At 45.5% G+C, this 27,721-nt stretch overlaps 1 protein-coding gene and 1 long non-coding RNA gene across 2 annotated transcripts in view; one reads left to right on the top strand and one right to left on the bottom strand.

Moving 5' to 3' along the window:
• Positions 1 to 12,575, bottom strand: part of LRPPRC (leucine rich pentatricopeptide repeat containing) — an 848,306-nt gene extending 835,731 nt beyond the window's left edge. The window contains exon 1 of the mRNA XM_078649683.1: positions 12,375 to 12,575. Coding sequence (XP_078505809.1) covers positions 12,375 to 12,562 — 188 coding nt within the window. The 5' untranslated portion in view covers positions 12,563 to 12,575. The remainder of the gene's footprint in view (positions 1 to 12,374) is intronic.
• Positions 12,576 to 12,922: 347 nt separating this feature from the next.
• The window catches only part of LOC144761901 (uncharacterized), a 63,494-nt gene continuing 48,695 nt past the window's right edge, over positions 12,923 to 27,721 (top strand). The window contains exons 1-2 of the long non-coding RNA XR_013595939.1: positions 12,923 to 12,961; positions 26,029 to 26,083. This is a non-coding gene — a long non-coding RNA (uncharacterized LOC144761901). The remainder of the gene's footprint in view (positions 12,962 to 26,028; positions 26,084 to 27,721) is intronic.

The following is a 27,721-nucleotide window of genomic DNA, read 5'->3' as shown; positions in this document are numbered from 1 at the left end:
ATTTGTATTATACAGGTATGACCATGAGACAAGTGAGACTAAGAATTACCGAGCATAAAAGCAACGCGAAATGCCTTAAAACCACCACTAGGCTATACACACACTGTAGGGAGCAGGAACACAAAGAAGACAGCCTTAGATGGCTGGTTCTTGAGGCACACCAGAACATTCCACAGAGCGCACTTTTCAGGACTGAACAGAGGTGGGTTCATCGCCTCAATACAGACAACATTGGCTTGAATGACAGCATACCTTGGGCTTCACTCAGTAATCACTAACGCCCACCCCCTTGAGGATATTGTTATTCTCATTAGCGGGGACAACCTCTGTGTGACTGTGTCTCCATCACAATGCAATATATGGTTGCTAGATCGCCTCCAACACACCAGTTTATTAACATGTTACAACGCTACCTGACATACTTGGTATTGTGTCACACAGGTCTTGCCTTGACATCACTATAGAGAAATGAGGGACACATCAGCCATGTGTCTAACATTTAGGAATATGTATTTAGACACACTGCCCGGACGTGCAAGCTCTTTCCAATAGATGACCCCCCCCCATTTACTAGTATTTGAGACAGCGTCAACAGGCATTTTCACCTACCAGTTTCCCTCTCAGAATCAAATACGAGCACGATCCTGTATGACTGAGGCGTCAGCAGGCATAGTCACCCACCAGGTTCTCTCTCAGACTCAATACGAGTACGATCCTGTATGAGTGTTTTGGCTACACTAACACACACAAGTGGCCCGCATATGCACTGCCACATTATCAATAGTGAACCACAGAGGGAGCCACCCTGTTCCGTTGTTGACTTACTCTGGGTAGTTATGATAATACATTTGGGCACTTAATATATTTTTAATTTTTGACTAATTCCCCCTGCTCTCAACATTTCACATAAGCCATACACCCATACTTGGTGTTTCTTCGGGACACGTGACGATGTAACCCTTAGCCACGCTTGGCTCGCTTCTTAATGGTGGCAGGTAGATGCGAGCCCTACACCGGTTCCCCGGCACGAGCGTTGGCTAGGAGGTTGGTGCAGCTCCCTTGAGTGAGAGGTAAGCGTTGCGGGGGAGGTTTCTTTGTGAAATTTTGTCACGGGCTCTGGTTAGGCTGGTAGGCCATTGTCTACCCAGCCTTCCCTAACATACCTTCATGTTGGGAGGCTGGATATAGGGGCCCGACACTGTTCAACTACTATGAAGAAACCCTCATTAAACTGAATGACAACCCTAATTACCATGGCACCAGGCACTACGACGTAGGACGTCGAGGCCATGTTAGTAGTAACTAGCTCGATCTATGCGTAATCTATGTGTAGTTTGGTGCCCCTGTGTACAACCACAATCTTTGTAACATCTCCACGTTGGGAGGCTGAATAGAGGGGTTACGCGCCATTCAGCTATTATGCGCCATTGAAAACACTTGACTGAAACCCACAGTACCCGGCACTCTGCCCTTATACGGTGGAGGCAGTAATTAGTGTCACGCCAAGGTGCTGGATAGTCTTTTATCGGGTGATGAAGCTTGTTGTAATGGGCATGCTGCGGGCAGCAGGATGAGTCCTACCCCGCTGTGGACTGATATCCGCAAACAAGCTCATTTCTTCTCAAGATACCGATACTAACTTTAATACCTGGGGCCACTGGCTAGTGTTTAGCGCCCCCCTACCCCCCTCCCCCGCACTTGGGATACTGTCTGTCCTTACCGGGGGGCTGTGTGTGTACGCAGTTGGACAAACTCTGGGGCTATATCCTTAGCACAACTCCACCTAATAACTAGTAGTAGTATCTACCGTTCACTAGGATATTTACAGCAGCCATATCACAAGAGCACCAACTCCTTATTTTAGTTTGTATAACAAAGGGGTTGGCTGCCCCTACTTACCTTTCACCCACCTGCAGGACATCAAAAACGAGGTGTCTAATGGCCGGGTGATACCGTAGGAACACACGCTCCTTGATATACGGGTGAGTGACCTGTTCAGTATCCTGTATAGACTTACTGCATTGACACCCGAGTGTACATGATTCTAGCAATCAGGCCTTTTTTAAACCCCCTTTTTAAATTTTAAGTTCCAATTCCGTTTGCACGGGAGAGGTAATCCCTCTCCTACCTTCGTGACAGTTGTTTAAATTGTAGTGAGCACACACTGGATGACACCTTCTCTTATGTTTTGTCATCCTCTGCAGGTTTCCACAAGGCGGAACCTGACACACATTAGACTAGAACATAGAAATGTACATCTATTTTATTATATTGAAAACAGACCTCTTTGCCGGTCCGGACGAGATTGCTTCGTCCCAGGGGCCCGACCTTGATCTCTCTCCCCCGGCGCAGCCGAGCATAGCGCTCTCGCCGGCCGGGAGAACGCGGAACCGCCATCTTGGGGGGAGGCAGGGTAGCGCTCCAGCTCCTGGACGCCTCCCACCCTCCTCCCACCGCTAGAGGGACATGGATAAAAAGAAGGGTCCATCCCGTCCGCGCAGCGGGCGGGCGCGCCGATGGCGCGCCGAAGGCAAGCCCGTCTGCGCCCGTCCGCGCCGTACCCGCGCCCAGCGCCAGAACCCCTGCATCTTATAACCCAAAAATCTCCTGGACCTTTGATCAACTGTTACACCTTCGTCACAATACATGTAGCCCTATTACTTGCTGTAAACCTAATAGCCTGGAGGCAACGGGCTACTCCTGCTCACAATGCAAGTTTACTATCCCTGTTGTTCTTAAAGCATCTCAACCTCCCCCGAGTGTTCAATATCAGCCCCCAGCTAATTTAAAAGCTGCTTTAATTAATTGCAGATCGCTCCCAGCTCACGCCACTGATATCTGGCTTTCGCTTGACACCCATAAATGGGACATATTGTTTCTTACAGAAATGTGGATTAAAGACTCGTCGAAACCGGATATTAACCTGGCTATTCCTCCTGGTTACTGTTTCGCTGGCATTAACCGAGAAAACTCTAAGCCCGGGGGGGGTCTCGCCATAATTGCCAAATCTCACTTTAAACTGAACCTTACAAAAATTCCTAATCACGGCCTTATCGAAGCCGCTTACTTCACAATTATGGACTCGGCAAGTACCATTTGTGCCGGTATCCTGGTTTATAATCCCCCTGCAGCTGCCGTCTCCTCTCTCAATGCTTTGACGCATGCTATTGCTGACTTCTCACTTAAACACCCCCATACTGTGCTGGGAGACTTTAATCTCCATATTGATAATCCTTCCTGTACAAAAGCCTCTTCTCTGTTGGAAACCTTACAAGGACTTACCTTGCACCAATTAGTTATAGGCCCGACTCACATTGCAGGTCACACATTAGACCTCATCTTTTCTAACCATCCATATCTGCCCTGGCCCCTTCTCCCTTGACCTGGACTGATCACTTCCTTCTTCCCTTCACCATCACTTCTCCTTCCCTTCCTCCCCCCTCCTCTCTTCACAGAGACAGGGGTCGTAAATGGACCAAAGTCACCTGTGAGTCCTTAGAAGCTCGTCTTCAATTTCCACTTAACCAGCTGGAAGACCTCGACAATGAAACCGTAAGATTTAATTCGACCCTTTCCTCGGCTCTTGACTCGGTTGCCCCTCTTGTTCCATTGTCTTCCTCTAGATCACGTCCCTCCGCCCCTTGGTTTTCCCCCCTGCTTCGTGAGGAGAAGAGCAAGTGTAAACAGTTGGAACGCAAATAGAGACAAGATTATGACCCTTCTGCTAAACTGGCCTATAAATCTGCCCGGAACAAATTCCATAAACTGAAACGCTCCACGATGAGAGCTTACTTTTCCAATCTTATTCAACAGGCGCAGAACTCTTCTAAAACCCTTTTTACCATCGTGAAAGACTTTGTAAATCCCCCTGCCACGAAAACCCAATGTATCCCTACTCAAGATCTTTGCAACGGACTTTCAAACTTCTTTCAGGACAAAATAATCAAACTCTCTTCCTCCTTTGATACTGCCCCACCTCACCACCTTTCCGATATACCATGTCCCATTCACTGCTCATTTAATTCCTTTAATGAGCTTACCCCTGACCAAGCGTTGTCCCTGCTACATAAAGTCAAATCCGGTTCCCCTTTGGACCCAGTCCCTGCTAAAGTCATGGGTAATCTTGCCCCTGTTTTAGTAAACCCTTTTCTCTCTATTTGGAACTCCTCCTTGTCTCGCGGTCAATTTCCCTCTATTTGGAAACAAGCCAGGCTAATCCCCATTCTGAAAAAACCCGGCGCAGACCCTGCGCAATTTAGCAACTACCGGCCCATTTCACTCCTGCCTAAACCTGCTAAGGTACTGGAGAAAGTGGTACAGAAACAGTTGGCTCAGTATCTTGCTTCAAATCAGCTGTTACATGATTCCCAGTCCGGCTTTAGAACCGGCTACAGCACTGAGACGGCGCTGCTAGAGGTCTCGGAAATTATCAGGGAATCGGTGGACAGGGGCGAGGAGGCCATGTTGGTCCTCCTCGACCTGTCCGCTGCATTTGACACTGTATCCCATGACATTCTAGCAACCCGTCTACAACAGCTTGGGATCGGTGGCACAGTGCTGGCTTGGATCAAATCTTTCCTGTCCAATCGGTTTCAGAGGGTTACGATGCACCCATTTGAATCAGAGGACAAACCTCTCCTGTGTGGCGTGCCCCAGGGCTCCGCCCTAAGCCCTTTATTGTTTAACACCTACATGGCCCCTCTTGCCAAGGTAGTAGAATCTGGGGGTGTCAGGGTGGTCTCTTATGCTGATGATACTCAGCTTGTTTTTTCATTTAGAGACCACTCTGATTCCCGTTTTTCCAACTTCAGAAACTGCCTTGGCAATATCTGTACATGGATGTCAGCAAATCACCTTGCTCTTAACACCGACAAAACTGAGGTTCTTTTCTTCAGCCAGAAATCACCTCCCCCTGCAACTCTATGGTGGCCCACAGTTTTGAATCCCCCTCCTACGCCAGTACAGGCTGCCCGCAACTTAGGCTTCACATTTGACAACACCTTGTCTGGCAATTCCCAAATTAACAAAGTTGCGGGGGCTTGTTTTACTAAAATGCGCATGATCAGGAAGATCTTCCCCTACCTCCCTCAATCTTCCCGTAAAACGGTGGTCCAGGCACTTATTACATCACATTTAGACTATGCTAACAGTCTGTATGCAGGTGCCCCCCAATATCTGATTGACCGCCTGCAAATTGTCCAAAACGCAGCAGCTCGGCTCATTGGTAATATTCCTGCCCGTACTTCGGTCAGAGCTTACCGAGATGAGCTTCATTGGCTCCCCATAGCCCGGCGCATCGATTTTAAGATCCTGATTTTGGCATTTCGTGCAATTCATGGAACTGGCCCTTCTTACCTGAGTAAACGCCTTAAAATCTCATCTTCAGTTAGACATCTTAGATCCAACAGCCTTCGTCTACTGATCGTCCCAAGATTCAGGCTTTCCCGTAGCGGCGGCAGAACTTTCACCGTCACAGCTGCCAAGCTCTGGAATAGCCTACCTTTGGATCTCAGGTTCATTGAATCCGAGTCAGTCTTCCGACGTAAACTTAAAACCTGGTTGTTTACTAAAAGGTTATAAAGTTTTTCCAGCATCTCTTATTCCTCTCAGTTGGATTTATACCTGGTACCTTCCTCGGGGGTCATTCAGGTAATCTTAGCGCCGGGACACCTCCGCCGGAGCTTCAAAATAAATAAATAAATAAAAATAAATCTAGTATGTGTCTATCTAGTAGATAGTTCCACTCGGTCTTGAGGAAATGCTGAGTGTCACTTTGAACATAAAAAGCATGAAACATGTCGACCATTCTTTGCTAGAGTAGGTTCTTGCTTCGACGGAACCTTAAGCCTGGTAAAGCAACCACTCTCCTTGTTTTTACTGAGGCGGGTTACCACTTTATTAACATTTCTCTGTGGACTACCCAACCTTTTTAGTCACTTTTACACATCTACACACACACCTCCCCCCGTTCAGTCCCTAGGGCCCTCACACCCACAGCACCATACGGCAGGAACACAAAAGATCCCCGCTAAAGAGCTCCTTTATGGGTGCCCGTCGGGTATTGCACCACCGACCCGACAAGCCCATGTGATGAAGCATGACACCTAGCTTGCTGGGTGTGTGAGGTCTCTAGTTCCGAAAGGAGGATCCCCCTCCTGTGTGCTTTCACTCACTTTCTTTTTACAACTGTCTTTTCCTTAATTCTTGTTTGATCCAGGGGAACTGTGCACTCCTTTTTTTTGACTTTGTTTGAATAAGCCTCCAGGGCCTGCAAGCACCTGGATACCCTATAAGGTGATAAGCTGCGCTTTATAAATCCTGAATGATTGATTGATAGGAATATGCTGAATTCCCATTTTCCTATTTAGAAACAATACGTTTCACCTCAATTCGCTGCTGTGAGGCAACATTGAGGCAAAACCTAAAAATTAACAGACAGGCACCATAAAATTGGATTTTTTAAGTATAGGACACAGGTGGATGTTCATTAATCACACTCTTTGGAAACACACAAAATGTGAAGGGACGAATGCTTGCAATTTGTCAAACCACTGGCAATCGATCTAACATACCAACTATATAGAAGGGCGCAGGAAACCAGGTAAAACAGACAAGAACAGTGTGTCACAGTGAAACAGTAAATCCATTGGATACTTTGTATCCACAATTTTGCACAGGCATAGCAGATTGTGACCTCTATGGAAATAACACACAGTCAGAAGCTAGTAGTCAGAGAAGCAGGGAGCTCCTGTGAAACAAGAGCAAAAATAGACAATCATCAAAAAGCCTCAAAGAATAAGGTCAAGTAACAAAACACAAAAGAACTAATGTAAACACACAGAAGGTTACATTACTAATCCCCCACCAGATATCACTCAGTATTCAGTCAAACCATTAAATGGCTTATATCCTTCAAACACAACTGACAGGGCCATTAAAAATAAAAAGATGAATGTGTTCTATGCAAAAACATACAGAGTAGGTTGTCAGGATTTGCAGACATGTAGATCTATAGAGATGGGGCAGTATCCCCAAGTATATCAAAATGTAGCTGTAAGAAGGATCAGTTGGCTGACACCACTTAGATCTTACATTATCTGAAAGTCACAAGGCTGGATCAAGGCAAAGGTGTGTGTGTGTATGTATAGAGGGGTGTGTGTATGTATAGAGGGGTGTGTGTATAGAGGTGAGGGTGTGTATAGAGGTGCATGCGTGTGTATAGAGGTGCGTGCCTGTGTGCATAGAGGTGTGTGCATAGAGGTGTGTGTATATAGGTGTGCATGTGTGTACAGAGAGGTACGTGGCGTACAGAGAGGTACGTGGCGTACAGAGAGGTGCGTGGCGTACAGAGAGGTGCGTGGCGTACAGAGAGGTGCGTGGCGTACAGAGAGGTGCAGAGAGGTGCGTGGCGTACAGAGAGGTGCGTGGCGTACAGAGAGGTGCGTGGCGTACAGAGAGGTGCGTGGCGTATAGAGAGGTGCGTGGCGTACAGAGAGGTGCGTGGCGTGCAGAGAGGTGCGTGTCCCAGTGCCCAAAAGCCTATAACCTGAGCAGTTGACTTGAATAACTCAGCAGAGGAGTCAACAGAGTGAAAAGAGATAGTGTTATCATGTACATCAATTTGTATTCTGAAAAATAAGAGAAAATAGTCTTGCACCTTTCGCCTCATTGTTACATTGGATTTACAAACTCCAAGGTAGACCACTGTTTCAGAATCATAAAACGGAGACGTCTCATTAATAAAAATGCTTACAAAAAAAGTTACAAATTAAAGTGATGCTAAGAGTTTCTGAAATACAACCAAACCAGAAGACAAACACTTGATAGTTGAGAAAGCAGGGGCAGTATCACGAAGGGCTAATCTGATTCTGCACACAGCAAAGTGCCTGTTCTTATCTGCCGGCAGCGTTTAAAGGAAATACACCAAACTCGATAAGTCTCAGAGTTAGTACGTTATTTTTTTCTCAAAATCGGTTTATTGGCATTTAAATATAGACAATTTCATTGCATTATGGCTCACATCTGTCTCAACATTCCGAAGGCGATACATCAGTAATTCTTTTACAGTGTCTTACAATACAGAAATTAATTTCTTATGACGCTCAACATTGGCCCTTAATGCCAAGGCATTCATCAGAAAGAGAACAAAGATCTAAAACCCCCAACCCCCATCCCCCATCCCCTCCCCTCCTCCCCCTCTCTGTGGTGGAGAAGCAAACCCCCCTCCCCTAGCTACTTCTCAGGGCTGAGTTGAGTGGTGGAATGTATTTGTTCTCCCTAGTGGTTGATGAGTGCCATTTCGGTCGTCGGTAATCGCCTTCTGTGAGATAACCAATGCCAGATCTAAAACTGGAACAAGTGTATCCCTCTCAGTGTGGGTGGATATACTGCAAGCGGGGGCCCTTTTGACAGATATGACACCAGTGGACCCCCCTTACACTCAACATTTTTATATTCATCTCGAAAAATGTCTGACATTTGTTCCATTGTAAATATTTTCCATAGGCAAGAGTGCCATTGCACCAGGATTGGGGCTTCTTATTTCTTCCAGTTGGACGCTATCGCCTTTTTCGCTGCTCCCAGGCAAGCCCACATAATTGTTTTGTCCGCTTTGGTTTGGTGTTCTAATGTGGCATCTCTAAGGCCCAGGAGAATCACATCTATGGAACTCGGGATGGGGTACCCTGGCATGTCCTTCATCTGGGCCAGGATCTCCTCCCAAAACGGCCTGATCGTTGGGCAGTCCCACCAGATGTGCCAGAAGTCCCCAAGGAGTACGTTATTTTTGACAGCATAACTTAGAAACAGAAGGATGCAAACCCTGCTCACTGTTTGAGGTATATTGTCTCACAATTCAAGCTTGAACTCTCAGAAACATCACATTAAATTCATTCATGTTGCAAACTGGAGGTGCGTAAAAACAGGAGCTCGGATCTGCACTAAGCAATGATAGCTCTTCAAGATACAGCCCCAGACTTAATTTTAGTGAAAAGTGTGTTCTGCAGTTAAAGACCAGAAAATAGAAAAAAACAGGCAGGACACATGATAGGGTTAAATCAGTACAAGCTATTATATGGAGTATTTACAGATCCCAATTACTTCTTTCTGTGGAAAATCCAACTTTTCTGGGTGGGAACCCTGTATTTTACGCCTCTTGCTAGACCAATATTTTTGCTGGTGTTAGACATATTTGCACATTTGACACTCATAATAGAGGTAAGTTAAGGTGCATGTGCTCCCAGTTTAAACATGGTCAAACCTGGCAGTGCTCAATTTGTTTATAAAAAAAAAAATGCCAGAGCCCACCTCGGGAGGACACCACAGCTTGCTTCATTCACTGCTACCAAAGACAGTACCTACACAACTACTAACCATCACACTGCTACAAGTGTGACAGTTTAGACAGTTCAATGCCCCCAAAGCAATAGGAATGGCTTGGCGGCTGGTATTAGGGGTTTTAAATGCATATTGAAATAATAATAAACTGTGCTTCTGCTCATCTTTTAAATTACATAAAAAGCACCCCAATGTTGCAGCTGTCATAAGTGCTTGTGTTGACAAGTAAGTGCCAGTGTCGGACACCGAAAACATCCAGCTCAGATTAAACACTGGAACTTGGCATATTTATAAGTGGTTTATTTAGCTTGCATATAAGTCCCTAGTATGTGGTATAAAATGCATCCAAGGCTCCTAGGTTAAAAGTCACTAGTGGACTGCAGCACCTATTGTACCATACATTACCGTGACAGTGCAAAACATGGCTTCAGGCCTACCACAGTAGCCTGACTGTGGAAGCTTAAACACTGCAATTCAATCCACCAGAATAAACACTTTTGACAGGACGGAATTTCCCCTTTAAATATTAATAAGTCACGCCTATGAAGGCCTTGTCACCCACAAGGCAAGGTGCACAGTACTTAAAAGTAGGACATGTATAAATGTAGTGGAATTGTGAGGGTCACCGCTGCCATTGAGCACATCTGGTCTCGGACGATCAAATGAGGTACTAGTGACCCGGCTCTGTTCCCCGGACAGCCTCAGAAGGAAGGTAGGACTCGGTCCGGCCCTGTAAATGAGGGTATACTGCACCCAGTGCACCATCTCACCTGGACTTCACCAACAAGGGACATGAGTACATTGGAAACTGAGGCCAGAACACTGTACCACATCACTGAGGCCCGGCTGCCATGACAAGGCCTGACAACACAAGGGGGCAGCCTGCTGCCCTCCAGTGCCTTCAGAAGCCTTTATACTCACTGAAAGCAAGACAAACTGTTGTGTGCCAGGAGGGGGAATCATCTTTGCTGAAATTCACCATTCACGGACCACTCGCCTAACTGCTGAAAGGGGATGGTACCCATTCTGGGCCACAGAAGGACATCATAACAGGGCTCAATTCACACGAGATACAATGTTAATGGGGTGTTTAGCCCCCCCTAAACTGGGTGCAAGATATCTACTTTCCTCCTTTAGTCAACCACATATGGGTACATAACCTGTATACAAGTCACATGGAGTGGGTTGGACGAGGAGTGCATTTAATGTAGCAGCAATACCTTGCAGCAGTAACTCCTCCTGAATTCCAGATCGACTCCTCCATATAAGGAGCAGGTTGACCTGACAGGGATCCTCAGCTGGATGTCACCCTTCCAGGGTACCTTGTGAGAAGTACTCGATATTAGAAACATAGCATACACAATTGGTCAGTGAATACACGTACGCACTCTGTAAGAGGCATGTTCGACCCTCCACCTACAAGCCCTTAACATGGGCATTGAAAGGAGATACCTGAGACCACCTCTTTTGAGACAAATGCACCAGTAATTCTCTTGATCTAGTGTGACGATTTTTTAGAAGAAATTGTATTACCCCAGTGACGATTTTACTTACCTGCCTTGAAAAAGTCAAGATTGACTAAGCACGTGTGACTGAGTTCTCTCAGGAGGTGTTGTTTCTTCAAAATAAACCAACTTTAAATGGAAACAGGATTATGTTCTTTGTGATAACAGATCATTGTCTGGACTCTTATGCCCCAACTGTGTTCTAACAATATAATGCTAGTACAAGAATGATGTAAAGGACGTTGTCATAGGAACACGAGTATCCACTACAGTTCTGGATCAAGTGACTTTCTTGGAGAGTGCTTGGTGCAGTTCCTCTATACCCTTATATTTTACACATTAGCGTGGTGACTAATGCGCAGAGGCAACCTTGGGTAGTAGGGTGCCGGAACTGTTGTAGCATCTTTGTACCTGACTGCCTGTATATACATTAAGCACTGGCATGTAGTGTTTACCACTGTCAAATTGACTTTGGATACAGACGCTAACACAAGGTGCGATAATTTCCCTAGTAGCAAAAAAGTACAAAGTTCCCCAGGGGGAAGGATAGATTGTATGTGTGTTATTGGGAGGAAAGCAGAGGCAGGGAACAGAATGTTCCCTTGTTGGAACTAGAAGACCTCTCACACCTAGTTAGTTGGGTGTCATGCTTCATCATTGGTCTTCTGCTCCTCGTCAGACTGGCGCTGCAATGTCCGACGGGCGCCAAAAGGCGCTCTTTGTTGGAGTTCTTTTGTTCCAGCCAATGGTTGAGTGCGTGTGAGGGGTCTGGTGAAGGTGTAGTCGTGAGGGAGTGGTGATATTAAAAGAAGGTGGGCCAGTCCACAAGGGTCTTTATTCACGTGGCTGACTCCCTTGGTTAAAAAGGGTGGGAGGGGAGATAGGGACTGTAAGGGGCACAGTAAACTACCTCAACCCTCAAAATAGGTCGACAATTTCCCTACTCTGGGCCACTACTATCCCAATCTTCTTTACAAATACGCCCCTCAGTTTAAGGCTGTGTATTCGACTTTTCCGGGTGTCAGGGTGGCCAATATTATCTTAGGATGAGTCTCTACATACGGTAGTCAAAGCGAATCCAATATTATTAATAAAGAACTAGTAGACATATTGTTTCAGGAAAGGGGCTACGCAAATTCAGATGGTGCCCAGCTGGGAATGTAACCTTTGGTCAGCGCCCAATTGACCATTGACAGTTTAAGCTAGAGAAGCAACCTTTGTGGATGTGAGCTGTAGAAGCAACCAAAATATAGATAATGGCTTTTCTCCATGAGATAGCGAAAAGTCATCTTAAAGGGGGTCAACATGATGACTTTAGTGTGCACGATTGCTGAAACACGTGTAAAGTCTATCGGATATCCCATGTTGCCACTATAGAATATTGGCACAATGAAGGTGGGTGTAGGTTATCAAATAACGGGGTGAGCAGGGTCAAGTGACAACTTTACGACCTTTGCGAGACCTGTTAGGAGGTCATATGATTGGAGAGAAGAGTGTAGAGAAACATGCGCAGCAGCAAAGTATAGCACTCACTAGCTCTGACGGTGGGCGCGGGCGGCTGCAAGGGAAAGCGCCTTGGCTGCGACGCTGGAGGGTGCCTCGTGACAGGAGATATTTTGAAGTACAGCAGAGCGACATGACAGGGGCACAAGCCGGGCACATCTCAAGAGCGCAGCCATGTTGGAATCTCCACGCCGGGCAGGAAAGGCAAAACTCAGCATGGAGGGGCACGTGACCAGTGAGCGGACGCAACCACCTTGCGTTTATGGGGAACGACTTTTATACTTACAAACCAAAATACAGATATACTCGTGACCTTAAACCGATAACTAACTTCTGGAAATCAAATTTAAAATATGTAGTAGAGAACTCCATAGCTTGGATTTTTCGGGCAAGCATCTGATATTTAGTTGCTTTAAAGATATCACTTGGACCTGCCTGGCCGACCAGGAGCAAACTCAGCGTGTGTGTTTTTATTCGGCCGACCCGAGCCAAGCCCGAAGTTGTTTGGTAAGTGACACTGCTTAACAGAGGTCATGCAACCAGAGTTTTCCTGTGAGTTTTCCAGCATCGGTGACCATATTCCTATTAGCGTTCATTCTGCACCAGCAATACCACGGGTATGAGCGTCGACCTATTTACTTACTGGCACTACTAGAAATAATTCAACGCTTACGCCCATCTGGCACTCACATGAGGTCAACTTTGTAAATATGTATTTTATTCCTGTAACGCTGGCACCTTTTATTTTTTAAATTTATATATGCAACTTGTTAGCGTTGTAACTGTATATATATATATAACTTGTTACATTCTTTTGTCTAACTTGTGTAAATTTGTAACCGACTCGGTTCTCCTGTAAATCGCTCTGACCCCTTTCAGTAAAGTTCGTGCTATATAAAACTGCATTAAATAAATAAATAAAAATAAACTACAGTGTCTTTATCATCCCTTTGAATTACCTGTGTAGTTATGATTCAGCACAGCGGTCGAAATGCATTAATATAAATGTGGTAACTGTGATGCTGAATGCAATGGGGGCAAGCAAGGTCAAAGGTATGGCTAAAAACACAAAATATTCTATAAATTCTTTTGTCTTTAACGTTCAGGTGCCTACAAACAAAATAACCTGTTGCTCAAATGAAAAATAAATACAAGGTAATCAGTGGGAAATGCATTATCGTACATTAAGAAACCGCTATTAGTTAATGCACTGTAGTAGTGTGTGTTTATAGCTATATATATATATATATATATATATATATATATATATATATATATATAACGCAAACCTGTGCACGTTTTAATTGAATTTGGTGCACTGAGGAAGGCCGATGCCGAAATGCATTTGCACATTACAAATCAAGAGATTACCCCGCGAGTGCTCCCCTATCTGCAGTTGTTGTGAAACAAAGGTGGTAACATCCCCCACCATTGGAGGCACCCGCCAAGTGTTCGTCTGCCAGGGTGGACTGTGGAAGCTGTTGATATTGGCGAGTTTGAACCGCTGCTGTCAGGGGCCCGGCATCCAAGAGGCTGTGGACTATGCATGTCTGAGGTGCCCTACCATAAGAGGGACACCTACTGATAGAGCGCGCAGGTCACCCGACTATAATTTTACCATATACGTATTGGGCCCATAAAATTCAATTCACCATATTTATTAATCGGGTAACCTTGCACTCTACTACCAGTAACCCTTGTTCCTTCCTATTTTATTTCTAGTGTACCCGACTTACCATTCCACTGCTACGGGTACCTATGACCACAATGAATCAGGGAGCTAGCTGTAAAAGAAAGGCAGACACCAAAATACTCTATTTGCTCAATTTGTACTCATGTAATAACCACAAACTCAGGAAGTTTTGAAAACCTTTATCTAAAATTTATCAGTTTCATTAAGCATTAGATTTACAACCAATAAGCTGTCAATAACTAAAATTATAAAGAGCACGTATCCATATAGGAAATAAATCAGGCCAACCATTCAGATTTCTACAGGAAGGTAAAAACAGGGAGCATGCTAGTAAGACTTTTCAAGAATTTAGACTAGTCATAGAGTGACTAAAGGATGGGGAAAGATAAGGAACATGCTAGAATGTACTCCTTCAAAAGTGGGCACAGTACGAGAATTTTAGTCAGTCTATGGAGACTCGAAAAGTAACATGTGACTATAGGGAAGGTAAGAGTGGAACACGCTTAATATATCAGAGCAAACATTTCATTTAGCTAAGGGAAGGTAAAGAAAAAGGAACAACTATATTTCATGAACTGATAACAGAAATGTACTTAAAGGATGGGTAAAGAATGGAACATGTTAGAATAATAACTATAAGGTATGACTTTTTCATTTGTCAGTGCAAAGAAAGCATGGAAAATCAATATGCAAGACTACGTCTTTATTAAAGCAAAGAAAGAATGAAAGATGCAGAATAGATTTCCCAGCACGATATTTACCTAGAACGGTGTGAAGACCAACCCTGGCCACGGGTCAGTTAAGGACAGGAGAAACCCCAAGGGAGGACAGTCGCCAGTAGGTGCAAAATGGACACCCCAGGACAGGACAGGACAGGAAAACCAGATTAGGATCAGGACAGGACCATCAAGGAAAGACCAGCACCCGCAGTTCGGTAGCAACGCGTGCGCTACACTCTCTCTGCAGCTATCAGTCAGAACCCCGATTGGGTTATCGAATTCCCAGGCAAAGTGCTCCGCCAGCACTTAAGGTTCTCAAAACCCCACTTGGGGCTGTGGAAATTACGGACAGAGTGCTCCGCAGCTCTCTGTATCAGTCACCTATTGAGTGCGTTGGGTCAGTGACAGGTCAGCTATTCGGACAAGTCGGACAATTTCTCTAGCTAAACCTAGGCTAGTTATACTGTTTTTGGGTCAGTGTACCACCCCCCAAATGTTGCAAGTGTAAGAATCCCCAATTTCGATTGGTCCTCAAGTAGGACAGGTCAACACACCAACCAGATTCCACCTTTACAAGTCCTAATTTACATCTTTTGGGACCGCCTATTGAATTTTGGGGTTCCCATGACTTGGGTTTCAATATTACAATAGCACCTCTATGAATTATGATACATTTAGTACATGTCAGCTTCTTCTGCTAGGCGAAGGTGCATCTTCCCAGGCACATCTTGGCTGGGTCCACGAGTTGGCAAGCGTTCAATGCCATAGAGTTCATCCACTGGCGAAAAATAGTCATGCGCAGAAAGGCTGCTCAATATGGAGTATTCCCATCCCTCATGCCCACGGATTTCGATACATGAAAAGTAAGCGAAAACAAATTAAAACACAGAAAATAAATGAATACACTGTATACCCGGAATCCCTATATGACTCCCCTTACTTTATACTAACTTATAGCATTAATATTATTGCAAACAAACAGAGATGCGGAAAGCGACAGTGCAAGCTTCAGCATGTGAGAACACATAGCGGCCATCTTAAGTCGAGTGCGCAAGCGCAATGATTCCCACCAGAACTGCGAGTACATCACGTCACGTGATTGTGACCAACGCATGCGCAGAAGAAAACCCCGCCAAGCAGCGGCCATATTAGTGGCAAATGTATTACGGTTAATAAACACATAGGCAAGCATCACTAGGATACCCAAAATGTCAGAATAAATGGGAAATTAGTAAGACAAAACATGTTGGTTACATTTTATTACTGTTATTCGAGGTTCTTGAATACAAGCAAGACGCTTTACGTGCGAATTCTTGCTCCATCACTACGTTGAAGGACATCTTGCGGCAGGCGAGGGAGAAGTACACAGGCATGGACAGTAAAGGGCAAATGTGGATGGTGGCATAACATAGGAAACAAACGTGAGGGAGAAGAATTCAAATGTTACATTTTATGAACAACCATGAGGCATTATGGGACATTGAGGCCTTCACGTTAGTTTGTATATTTCCCAAACGATGGAGATGCCGTCTGCTGATTTATCCACAATCCCACTAACACATAAAATGTTAAATAACACAAATGTGTGCGCGTTTTAATTGAATTTGGTGCACTGAGGAAGGCCGATGCCGAAATGCATTCGCACAGTACAAATCAAGAGATTACCCTGCAAGTGCTCCCCTATCTGCAGTTGTTGTGAAACAAAGGCAGTAGCACCCCCTGCCATTAGAGGCACCCGCCGAGGGTTCGACTGCCAGGGTGGACTGTGGAAGCTATATATATAAAGTAGGTGACCATTGATAGCTGGGTGGTGCAGTGGAGAACAGGGCCGGACTGGCCATTGTAGGCACCGGGCAATCCCCTGGTGCGCCGCATGGGTGGGGGCCGGTTTTGGGCCCCTGGGGGCCGTTTTTGTTACAGGGCTGTTATCGGCCCTGTACCAAAATCGGCCGAAAACTGGCCCCGGCAAAGAGCTCGGCTGCACCTCCAACCCCCCACCCCCCCGGGTGGGGCAGGTTGTGGTTCCCAGTCCGTCCCTGGTGGAGATTAGTGACTTGTGTATGTTTAGTGTTACGAGGTCCCTGCCTGTCACAGAAAGCACTATGAATATGTAAGTCATTATTTTAAAGTTGCATTACACACGGTACAAAATAAGCTGTATGCCACTCTACACAACTCCACTCTATGCCACTCCAGTACACAACACTCCCTGCCACTCAACTCTACAACACTGTACTCCACTTGTCGCCATTCCACTCTACAACAGTTTAGTCATCCTGAACAGCAGCCAAGCTGGTGTACAACTTTGCTAAAACGCATTGGCAAAAGCTTGTTTTATTTAACTGTCCCTTAAAAGGATGCACTTTACAACTCAGCTCAGCTGGTTACTCCCTTACACAAACGCTCAAAAGAAAATCTGTGTCATGGGGAACCTTTAAGAGATTCAATCAGTTAAACCTCCTACCAGTTTTTTGCAGATTGACCAGTGGCTCAGATTTACATTTCCTTCAGGCACGCAGGTACCCTGCAGAGAAGGTTTGTTTCGTGATTAACTGTCTGCCCACCTCTGATTTCACAGGACTGGAGACTCCCTGCCTGACACTTCAGCTGAAGCATTTAAAGTCTTGTAATTAACGGCACAGGACAGTTGTCTTTTCATAAAAAGGTGGAGAACTGTTTCTCATAAATTAAAAAAGAATGGGCACATCGTGCCACTCCGATCCCGCCCGTTCCTTAGTGATGCCTGTAGGAGATAAGTGATACCCCAGAAACTCTACCAACTGTACATGGAAGGAACATTCGTCTAGTTTAGCAAAGAGAGTATTTTCCCTAAGGCGTTTCAAGATGGCACATACATGCTGTACCTGTTCTTCTGATTTTGAGTAAATCGGAATGTCGTCTATATAGACGATTACACAAACATTCCAAAAATATTTCATGACCTAATTAATGAAACATTGACATGCTGCCAGAGCATTTCATTACCCGAAGGGCATAACGGTATACTCAAACAACCCCAACTTAGTCCCAAAGGCGATTTTCCATTCATTGCCTTCTCACACATGGATTAGGTGGTAAGCGCCCCATAAATCTAGTTTAATTTAAATGGTGGAATTTTTGACCTGATCAAATAGCACCGGAATACATGGGAGAGGACAGCGGTTATTAACCCCTTCGCTGCTGCTGTCGCGCGAGCTACCTCCCTGTGCACGTCCAACAGCCGACGTGGCCCCGCCCGCCCTTTAGAACGCCCGCACCGCGGCGGAAAAACCGCCGCAGTTTAGGCGTTAATGGTCACCTACTTGACCACACTGTAATTCACACAAGCCCTCAACTCCCCATTCTTCTTGAATACAAAAAAGAGTGGGGAAGACAGTGGTGATGTGGAGTGGTGCATAAAATCTATCTCTAGTAGTTTATCCGAATATTTGGTTACAAATTTGGTTTCAGGTACTGTTAACGCATAGACTTTACTGCAGGGCAGCATAGCCTCCGGAAGGAGATCTATGCAGCAATCAAAGGCTGTGTGTGGGGGTAGTTGGGTGGCTTTCACTGGGTCAAGAAAATCTTGAAAGTCCTGGTATTTTTTTTTTTTAAATCTTTATTTATCATTTTAAAATAAAGTACATTTTGTTGCTTTTGGCACCATTTACAGTATAAACATATGTCAAGCATTACGTGTGGCGAAGAGGCAGCGCACCTCCCGTGGGGAGATAAACAGGCATCTATGCAAATTCGTTATCAGGGTTACAACCTCAATCATCATGTATACATCTCATAGCTACATCAGGTATTGTACTACATCAATGCATGACTAGGTCGCTTAAACAATCAATTAAATGGGATTAAACTTCTGACCTTAATACTTCTGTGGCCTTGCTATTGCATCCTGCGTTTCCCCCAATCCTCTCACCCATTATCCTCACCTCCCCCATCACTTTTCTGTTCTTCTGGTTATTGGACATTCGCATCATTCTCAGTTCCTGCCCTGCAGTGTAGGTAAGCCTTAAAGGGTCCCCATATGTCACGCGGTCTGCTATGGATCGGCACTAAGGAGTTAAATGTGTCTGCATTGGTATTACAATAGGTCACGTTCCGGGATCGTCGGCGACGGGCCACTTATTCAGCGCATCGCAACCCGTCTCTTTGCCAATAGCAGGCCCGTTGCCACCAATCTGCTATACTTTTTTATACATCACAGTCGAAGCCCAATAAGGCTAGCATTGGAGAGTCCGGAACTGGTTTCCCCACCAAGCCCTGGAGCCCATCGCCACTTTTAACGAGAATGCATGTATCTCAGGGCAGAACCAAGCAAGATGGCCAAACCCAGCACTTTCAGCGCCGCATCTCACTCATTTGTCAACACCTTGCAGGCCGTATTTAAATAAGCATGCTGGGGTATAATATACTCTGTTGAGGTATTTAACCCATTTGCTGCTTCGAACGTTCAGCGCCAGTGCTGAACGTTCTAAGAAACGGGTGTGACCGCGTCGGCCGTTGGACGTGCGCAGCACCAGGGAGGTAGCTCGTGCGACGTCCAACGGCCGCAGCTAAGGGGCTAAAGTGTACCAAGCGATGTCTGCCATTTTGCGATTTGCTCTTAATGATTGAGCAACAGTATGACCACTGTTTGTCTGTTATTATTACACCCAGGTCCTCCTGCCAATCCTGCTGTGCCTCCCTATTTAGTGGATCATCACTATGTCGCATAAGTTTATATAGTGTTGAGATCCCACAGGCTGGGGAGATTGTCTGGAGTAAATATGTCAGAGGGGTTATTTCAGGTTGTTCTGCTCTGTCTACACTTAACAGTGATCGCAGCGACTGATATGCCCTATGGCAAATATATCTGGAGACCAATGTTGCCTCCAGGAGTGAGTCTTAGACTGCTTTCCAGGTAATCAGGGTTCTATCTTTGAAAAAGTCTCCCACGTTGTGTATTTTTATCCTTTGCAATGTTTGTATTATTGCCCTATCTGCACTTAAGCAAAACCATGTGCGCCACTCTATTGGGAGCTTTGGCTAATATAATAGCAGAATCTGCCTTCCATCCGCCGTTTTCTTAAGCAGATAACGCATAGTACCTATAGGGTCAATTGTATGGAATTTGCGACGGGCTGTGCCTAAGAGGTAGCGCGGGAGCATCAGTGGGTCAGCAGCCTCCCTTTCCAAGTCAAGTGTGGAAACTTGGCAGAGATTATTGTTAGCATGAGCTGAAGCCATTTTGTTTTTAGCATCTAGTTTTGTTAAGCCATGTGTTTGCCATGTGCTTCCCTGTCTTGGCTGTTGCCTGCTTCTCTATTACACCGGAGTCATCATCTATATCTGAACTTTCTGGGTCTAATCGTGCAACAGCAACAAAAAGAGTCTGGAGATTACTAGTCAGGGATATCCCGGGAACAATCCGGATTGCCCTATAATGCCATAGAGTAGGGGGGTTAGTCTGTTTGCTAGAATCTTAGCAAAGAATTTTGTGTCAGTATTTAGCAATGATAGTGATCTGTAGGAGGAGCATTTTTCAGCGGGTTTTCCTTGTTTTCGTATTGCTGATAGCATCGCTTCTCGCATAGTTAGGGGCATAGTGCAGTCACAGGCCATCTCTTCGAAGAGGTTCGTCATATGGGAAATGAGTTTATCTTAAGTCCTGGTATTCTTTGGGTAGTTTAAGATTTACGGTTCCTTGGACCAAGGCGCTATGCAATGCACAGGTATTCCCACCTCCGGAGCCTCTTGGTAGCAGGTGGTACTACTAAAGGGTGAGTCCAAGGTTACGGTGTGGTGTACCCAATTATTTGGTATGTCCATTATTACACACTAGGTTTAGAGCCTCTGCCTGAAAGCAAATTTGTCCAGAAGACAACTCCAAACGGTCTACTGCTCGCAGAGGTTCAGGTTTTCTTTGGCAACTTTTGTGATCCCGAGTTTGGCAGCTAAGGTCAAATGAAAGAAATTACCTGTGGCCCTTGAGTCAATAAGAATGGATATTATGTGCCTCCAGTGTGGGGATAAGATTACTGTGGCTCGGATAGTCAGATGCCGCAGGATTCGTGTTCCTACACTGGTCAGATATTGTGAGATTGGTACGGCTTCTCTCAATGAGATGATCTTCCTTCTGGTTGAGAGCCTTAGTTTTCCCTGTTCTTGAGCAACCTCTACACTAGCCACAGCCTTAGTCTTTTTTGATTTTGCAGAACACCCTAGCGAAATGACCAGCTTTGCCACAATAAAGATGTAGGTTAAATTTGCGGTGCAGTTTATTTTCCTCATTAGATAGTGGATCCTTTATACCTCCAATCTGCATAGGTTCAGTATCAAGAGTTCTTCTACTCGGTTTTGAGAACAATTACTCTGGAGTCACCGCGAGATCAGTCACCCTTTCGCTTGCCCAATCAATGAACCACAATCAATGATGCAACTTAACCACAAGATCAATAAATTCTGCATAATCGTTGGGCAGATCAACAATGAGCAAGAAGGAATTTTTAAAGTCATCTCTTAACCCTCGATAAAATAAGGATGTTCTTTTCTCTTCCGGCCAGCGTGTAACTGCAACCAGTCAATTTAAAGTAGTGATATAGGTCAGCAGGTCCTTAGAGTCTTGTTGTAGGTTTAATTACTCATTGTCAATCGCTTGGATAAAAACATGTTTTGCAAGTAACTTAGTCATGTCAGTCTTAAAAGCAAAATAGTTGTACAACAGGGGATCGTTTGTTTCTATTAAAGGAATTACCCAGTTAGCGGACACAGCCCCCAAGTAAGAGATTACAAATGCTACTTCAGCATCATCATTGGGGAACGCCTTAGCTTTACATAGAAAATGTAATTGGTATTGACTCATAAAGGCTGCAAATTTAGTACTATCACCATGAAAGCGTTCAAGAGCTGCTAAGGGCACAGGATAGAGACAGATACATTCAGATTCTGGTCAGTAGTTGTAAATTCCCCTCTCTGAAATGGTTCACCAAACACAGGCTGAGGCGAGACTGGGCGACTACACTTGGGTTTAGTATCCCTCTATTGCATGAAATGTGTCCTCTCTCGTTGCAACTCTTCTCTAAGTGTTGCATTTTCTGCTTTTAACCTATTCAGATCTAGTTGCAACTGCTGCATTAACTCAGGTAGATTGCATCCTTGAGGTCTTGTGATAAGGCACGTTCTGGATCGTCTGTGAATTTTTGGTCTTGATTGGTCATGGAATGTTAAGTGTTGCAGCTTAACCTTCTGTTATAAGCCATCTACCTGGATTCCAGGTGTTTCCAATGGGGCGACAACGCTAGTTCCCGAATTCTCTCTAGACTTGCCCTCGGTTTACAGAAGGAGTCAATGCTGCGGTGGCAAATCCCAGGGGGAAGGTGGTTGGGATGGAGAGAGCGTGTGGAATCAAAAAGATGCTGTGGCTCTTCTACTCAACTGTAACACTGTAGCAGGCATTCACACCAGTCTGATGAATGGCACCGGTAGATATGGTATATATAAGCAAACAAATAATAAGGGGGTTTATCCGAGCAAGATGGTGCGCTAGACATGCCGTCCAGAGCTCCCGACTTGGCTACAATATCCTGCGCATTATTCTGTGTCCACCCCGGATGGAACCGGCCCGATCATGTTCGAAAGATATTTGGATGGGAATCCTGAGAGACCTTTAATAACAACGGGACCCAGGGCTTTGACAGGCCGAAGATCCTGTGGCGTGCCATCTAATCAGAGGCCTGGGCCGGAAAATAGGAAGCCGGGCACTCGAGTTGAGACCAAGCCGCCGAGTGTTCTTCGGATCGGTGGGCTGGAGCCGCCCGTTCAGGGTGAGGCGACAGCTGTCGGACGGGAGGCGCCTGATCACCCCCCCACCCCCATCCTGAGAAATAGTGCCCAGGAAATAAGAAAAGCAGTGAGATCACCTGGCCCGACGGAGAAGCCGAGTGAATGAATGGGCTAAAGGAGGCAGCCTGAGTGGGGGACTGCCTCTACCGCAGATTGCTGGAACTGTATTTTGAGGCCATCTGCTCCCATATGCCTGAGCCCACCGTGGGGGGCGCGGTGTCCCTGGGGGGTCCCCGGGTTGATGGCCTCCCTCCCCCTGGACAGTAAACCACGTTATCCGAAGACGGGCGGAGGTGCGAGACCACGGCAGCATCACACTGCAGTGAGGACAATTGTTGGACAAGGGGCGCCTAAATCCCTCACCGCCCTGTGAAAAGATGCCCCGGAATTTTTTTTTTTCAAAAGGCGGTGAGATGCCGCTGCCTGATGGAGAAGACAAGTGTATGAATGGGCTGGAGGAGGCAGCCTGAGTAGGAGATTACCACTATCTCAACGGAGCTGGAGCTTCATTGCGGAACCGTCTGCTCTTGTATGCCTGAGGCCGACGTGGGGGGCGGGATGGCCCTGCGGGGCCCCTGGGTTGACAACCACACCCCCCTGAACTGAAAACCATGCAATTTGAGGACAGGTACCATGCAGTGAAGGTGTCGGGGTCCCGACTCATGGAAAGGACTAAGCATTGGAGTTGTGGGCTGGACTCCTAAGGCTACTGAGTCCGCTGGACCCACAATAAGTGGCGGGTTGGCGGAGGACTTACCCTGTAAAAGTGGGTGGGGAACCTGCTAAGACCAGGCACCAATCTCCTACGCTGAAGATGAAGGGCCTTCTCCTCCTCCCCTGCACTCAGTATTGGGGAGCTCTCATGAAAACAACATTGGTGGTGCCCACGGCTTGGCAGTGAGAAGCCCAGGATTCCTTTTCAACAGACCGGCTCATCGCTGGGCGATCGCTGAGTTCTCCCCCTCCCCTCCCCCCCGTGAACTTTGCCTTGGGACGGGTTGCCAAAATAAGACGACTGCTCAGTGGTGGAGAGTGCTCCTGCCCCATACCACAGAACGGATCCTTGTGGCAGAGAACGGAACACTGAGGATGGAGACTCAGCCACTAGACACTCATAACTATTTTACTCCATTACCTCAGCTGACCAGGAGAATCTGCGAGGTTGAGACCCTTCAGGAGTTATACCCAGATGGGAAGTCTGTTATATCCTACTTAAATGTAAAACATGTACTGTAGCCCTGCTGCCTCTAGCTGCTCAGCCAGAGTGTGTCTTGGCATTAGAATGTTGGTGTGCCTGTGATGCGTGGAATGCCTGGGTGACTGAGTGGGGTGAATGTGGCAGTTGGAGATGGGCTGAGCAGCTAGGGAGGCTGCTCCTGGTGGGGCTGGTACCACACTAGGCTGGCTGGAGTACAGAGGTGATGTAATCTTTACAGAAGACTTAATAAAGAAGTCCTGAGTATACATCCTGGCTCCAGGTGTCTTTCTACTAGGACACAACATCATTTTGGCGACGAGGACAATCTTGAACCCCAGTGACTCTTGGTACAGCAAAGCAACTAAGCAACTAAGAGAGTTACCAAGAGATCCTACAAGTAACTACATGGAAAAAAGAAGGTATTCCCAGGCAAGCCAGCGCCAGCCCCAATAGTGTCCTTCCTAAGGACAGCCCCAATGAGCAGTGTCACCACCAACTGACACTACAGCCTGGGAATACAACAGCAACTGTGAGTTGGAGGAGTAGTACAACTACAACCGATTTTGGTGTTCCAGCCACAGAAATCAACAGTGAGTTGGTGGAGTAGTTCAACTACAACCTCATCTGGAGTTCCAGCCACTTGGTAATGTACAAAAATGACTGTGAGTTGGATGTGTAGTCTCTCTACAACCAGGTGTTGGTGTACCAGCCACAACACGCAATGTATGAAGTGTGCCTTTAAAGAAAGACAGAATAAAAGTCAAGGCACAATTTGGGATTTGTAGTCATATAGGAGTAATTTCTTAACAGCGTGAAGTGACTACGTGGATAATTTCTCCTGTTTATCTGACATTTGCAGCGTGTTAAAATCTTAACTAACAGCGTGTAGTTTCTACACAGATGGAAAATGTCTGATTTTTAACTGAAATTTGCTGCATGTCGATACTTGATCCTCCATCTGTTATCTGGTGTTACATAGTCAAGGTATGTGTTTTAATGACACATTAATGAAACCTCCCTTGGTTACTTCTATTGTATTGCAGTTCCTCATCATCCAACGTTGTTTGACACTTTAAAACTCGGTCTCTGTTCTGGGACCATTGCGGAGCTTTGCGAGGAATTTTGGTGTATTTTATATACGCAGAGATGGGGGTATGTGCATAGTTGTCTACAAGAAAGAAAATGAGGAAGCCTCGATCTACAGTTTATGGGAGTGTCATTATCGTTGTTTGTTTCAACAAAATACAAGGCCCAGCCGAGACTTGATTTGAGATCGTTAGTCAACCGTCTAACTGTGAATTAAAAATGATTGCGCGCGCCAGCCTTGCTCGAGCGTGTTCTCACCTGCACTCTGTCTTCTCCGGATTGTCTGTGACGTTGCTTTGTGGGCACTGTGCTCTGCCGTCACGGAAGTTGGATGCACAGGCGTGCCTGGAGCCATCCGGCGGGACGCCTGCAACGTGCCGCCATCTTGTGGTCGGAGGTTGGCAGAATCTTTGTCGTTTTCTGCTGAGTTGCCAACCACGTATGCCACACGCGTGTTTGATCTACGTTGCAACAAACTATTTTCTTTCTGCGTTTATTTTGGAATACTTCGAGGATTTGTCGTCGTGGGACATTCACAATCTGCCTCTCCGTGTCAAGTATGTTAGACATCATGTGATTTGTGTGGGCCCCAAGTGTCCTTTTGCAGCACAGCTTATGGGAGTGTTGATCTTCCATCTCGAGTATGTCTAAGGAAATTTTTCATTGGATATTATTCCTGTCATGCTCATCTTTCTACATTTACGGAGCTTGTCAACAGTAAACGCATTGGGTAACAGGAGCTATGTCTGTTGCCGGGTCTATGAGTAAGGTTTTTACAATACAAAATTTGAGTATATTCTTGTGAATTTGTTTTAGGAGTTCTAAATTCTTCTCATTGTTCTCATTATTGTAAATGCCTACATTGACTATTATATTGTCACATGTCCTGTCATTTATTTCAACGTACAGGTCCACGCTAGGTGGATTCCTCTGGGGCATTTTGTTCTTTCATATGAGACTGTGTTATCTAGAGCTTTGTATCCAGGGCGAACATCGTAATGTACCTGTGTGGACTTTACAGCACTTCTATGTGGGTGTGGGATTACTTTCATAATGCCCGTTGATTGCTTATTGGATGTGGGAATCTCGTCTGAGAATTAGCCCACTGGTGTGGTGGAAACATGTCTAGATTTTTGGTTTGTGTTGAGGTGTTTTCTTTTTCTTGTGCAGGGTAATGTCTTCTTATCTCAACACAGACGAGAGGTCGCTCACCGGATTGCCACATGTAAGATGTTTTTTTTCAGCATGTGAGTGAGGCCACAGTTTTACGCTTTTCTTTGGATGGGACTCATATTAGTTTTAGGGTGGTTTCAATAGTTTGTCCTGTACCCATCGCATGGGTGTGAAGTACAGTCTTGCTTCACTGCTTGGTTTTGTTACCTCTTTATGGCGGTATGTAGTTTTGGGATTTAATCCCTGTTACTGTTGTGCACAGTACTGTAGAACATTCCTTTGTGTTGGTTTTATGGGTGACGATCCATTTGTTTTTGTTTCCCTTACCTTTGGGATTGAATCGCAGGTCATTCTATTTTTGCTCTATTCTTTGTTATGCATCTGAGCATAGGAGGTGTGGGTTCCTTTAACCTTTGGGGTCATAGTGTTTTACGTTACACAGTATATGCTACAAAATGCTATGCGTTCAAATATGTTTAAAAAAATTCTTTTATTAAGGGGGATGGTGGTTATTGCTATTTATGTATTTATCTTAACCATCTTTTCTTATTGCTATTTTTGTATTTATCTTAACCATCTTTTCTTCACCTAATGATTATTGCTGCATCCTTTAGATTTGTATCTTTATTTATTTGCTTTGTCCATTTGCAGCATCTTTGAGATTCGTTCTACTATTTTACCAGTGCATAGTTTTATTGTTTTCTTTATGCTTTTGTTTAAGGAAAAAGGAATAATGTTATATCCTACTTAAATGTAAAACATGTACTGTAGCCCTGCTGCCTCTAGCTGCCCAGCCAGAGTGTGTCTTGGCATTAGAATGTTGGTGTGCCTGTGATGCGTGGAATGCCTGGGTGACTGATTGGGGTGAATGTGGCAGTTGGAGATGGGCTGAGCAGCTAGGGAGGCTGCTCCTGGTGGGGCTGGTACCACACTAGGCTGGCTGGAGTACAGAGATGATGTAATCTTTACAGAAGACTTAATAAAGAAGTCCTGAGTATACATCCTGGCTCCAGGTGTCTTTTTACTAGGACACAACAAAGTCCTATAACGAAGGGGCAGGCAGGTCACAACTCAAATGGGTCACGAACATACTACTATACCTTTAAGGAGCATGGGCCATGTTGGGTCCAAATGTGAGTGATGTTTGCAGTGGGTTTGACACTCTACAATGTAACGCTGGATGGGGGTGAGTATTAAACCGAGTACAAAGACTCCGGGGCTCTGACCTCCGTGACTCGCTTAGCACCTAGTTGAGCTCAAGACAAACTGAGCTTGAGGGTCCTGGCTGAATTAGCGAACTTCACACAAAGTATAGATTTACTTTTGGTTTAAGTTACACAATGGGGTGTTGAGGCTAGGTTTTTGACTTCCCTCTTGACTGTTGGGTAATTCAGGAGGGTTTAGGGGACCACTGCCTGTGGGTGGGGGGAAGTCGGGGACATATTTTTCTATGCTTGGGGAGACCTAGTTTCTATACGGTTGAGATTCTTATTTATGGGGTACAGGTCTCTGATATAGGGTTTTATTTCAGGGCTCAAAGGGGAGCTTCTGGGTAGAGTTACACCGAATGCACTGATATTCTCCAGAGTCAGCACATATTCCAAGAAGTCCACACGAATACGATGCCAGGGGAGGATGAAGTAACGTTCTATAAGTTCATAACATGGAACGTTAGGGGCCTAAACAGCCC

This window comes from Lissotriton helveticus, chromosome 6 (assembly GCF_964261635.1).
Source record: "Lissotriton helveticus chromosome 6, aLisHel1.1, whole genome shotgun sequence".
In the NCBI taxonomy this organism is placed as follows: domain Eukaryota; kingdom Metazoa; phylum Chordata; class Amphibia; order Caudata; family Salamandridae; genus Lissotriton; species Lissotriton helveticus.
This window is presented reverse-complemented; position numbering and strand designations above follow the sequence as displayed.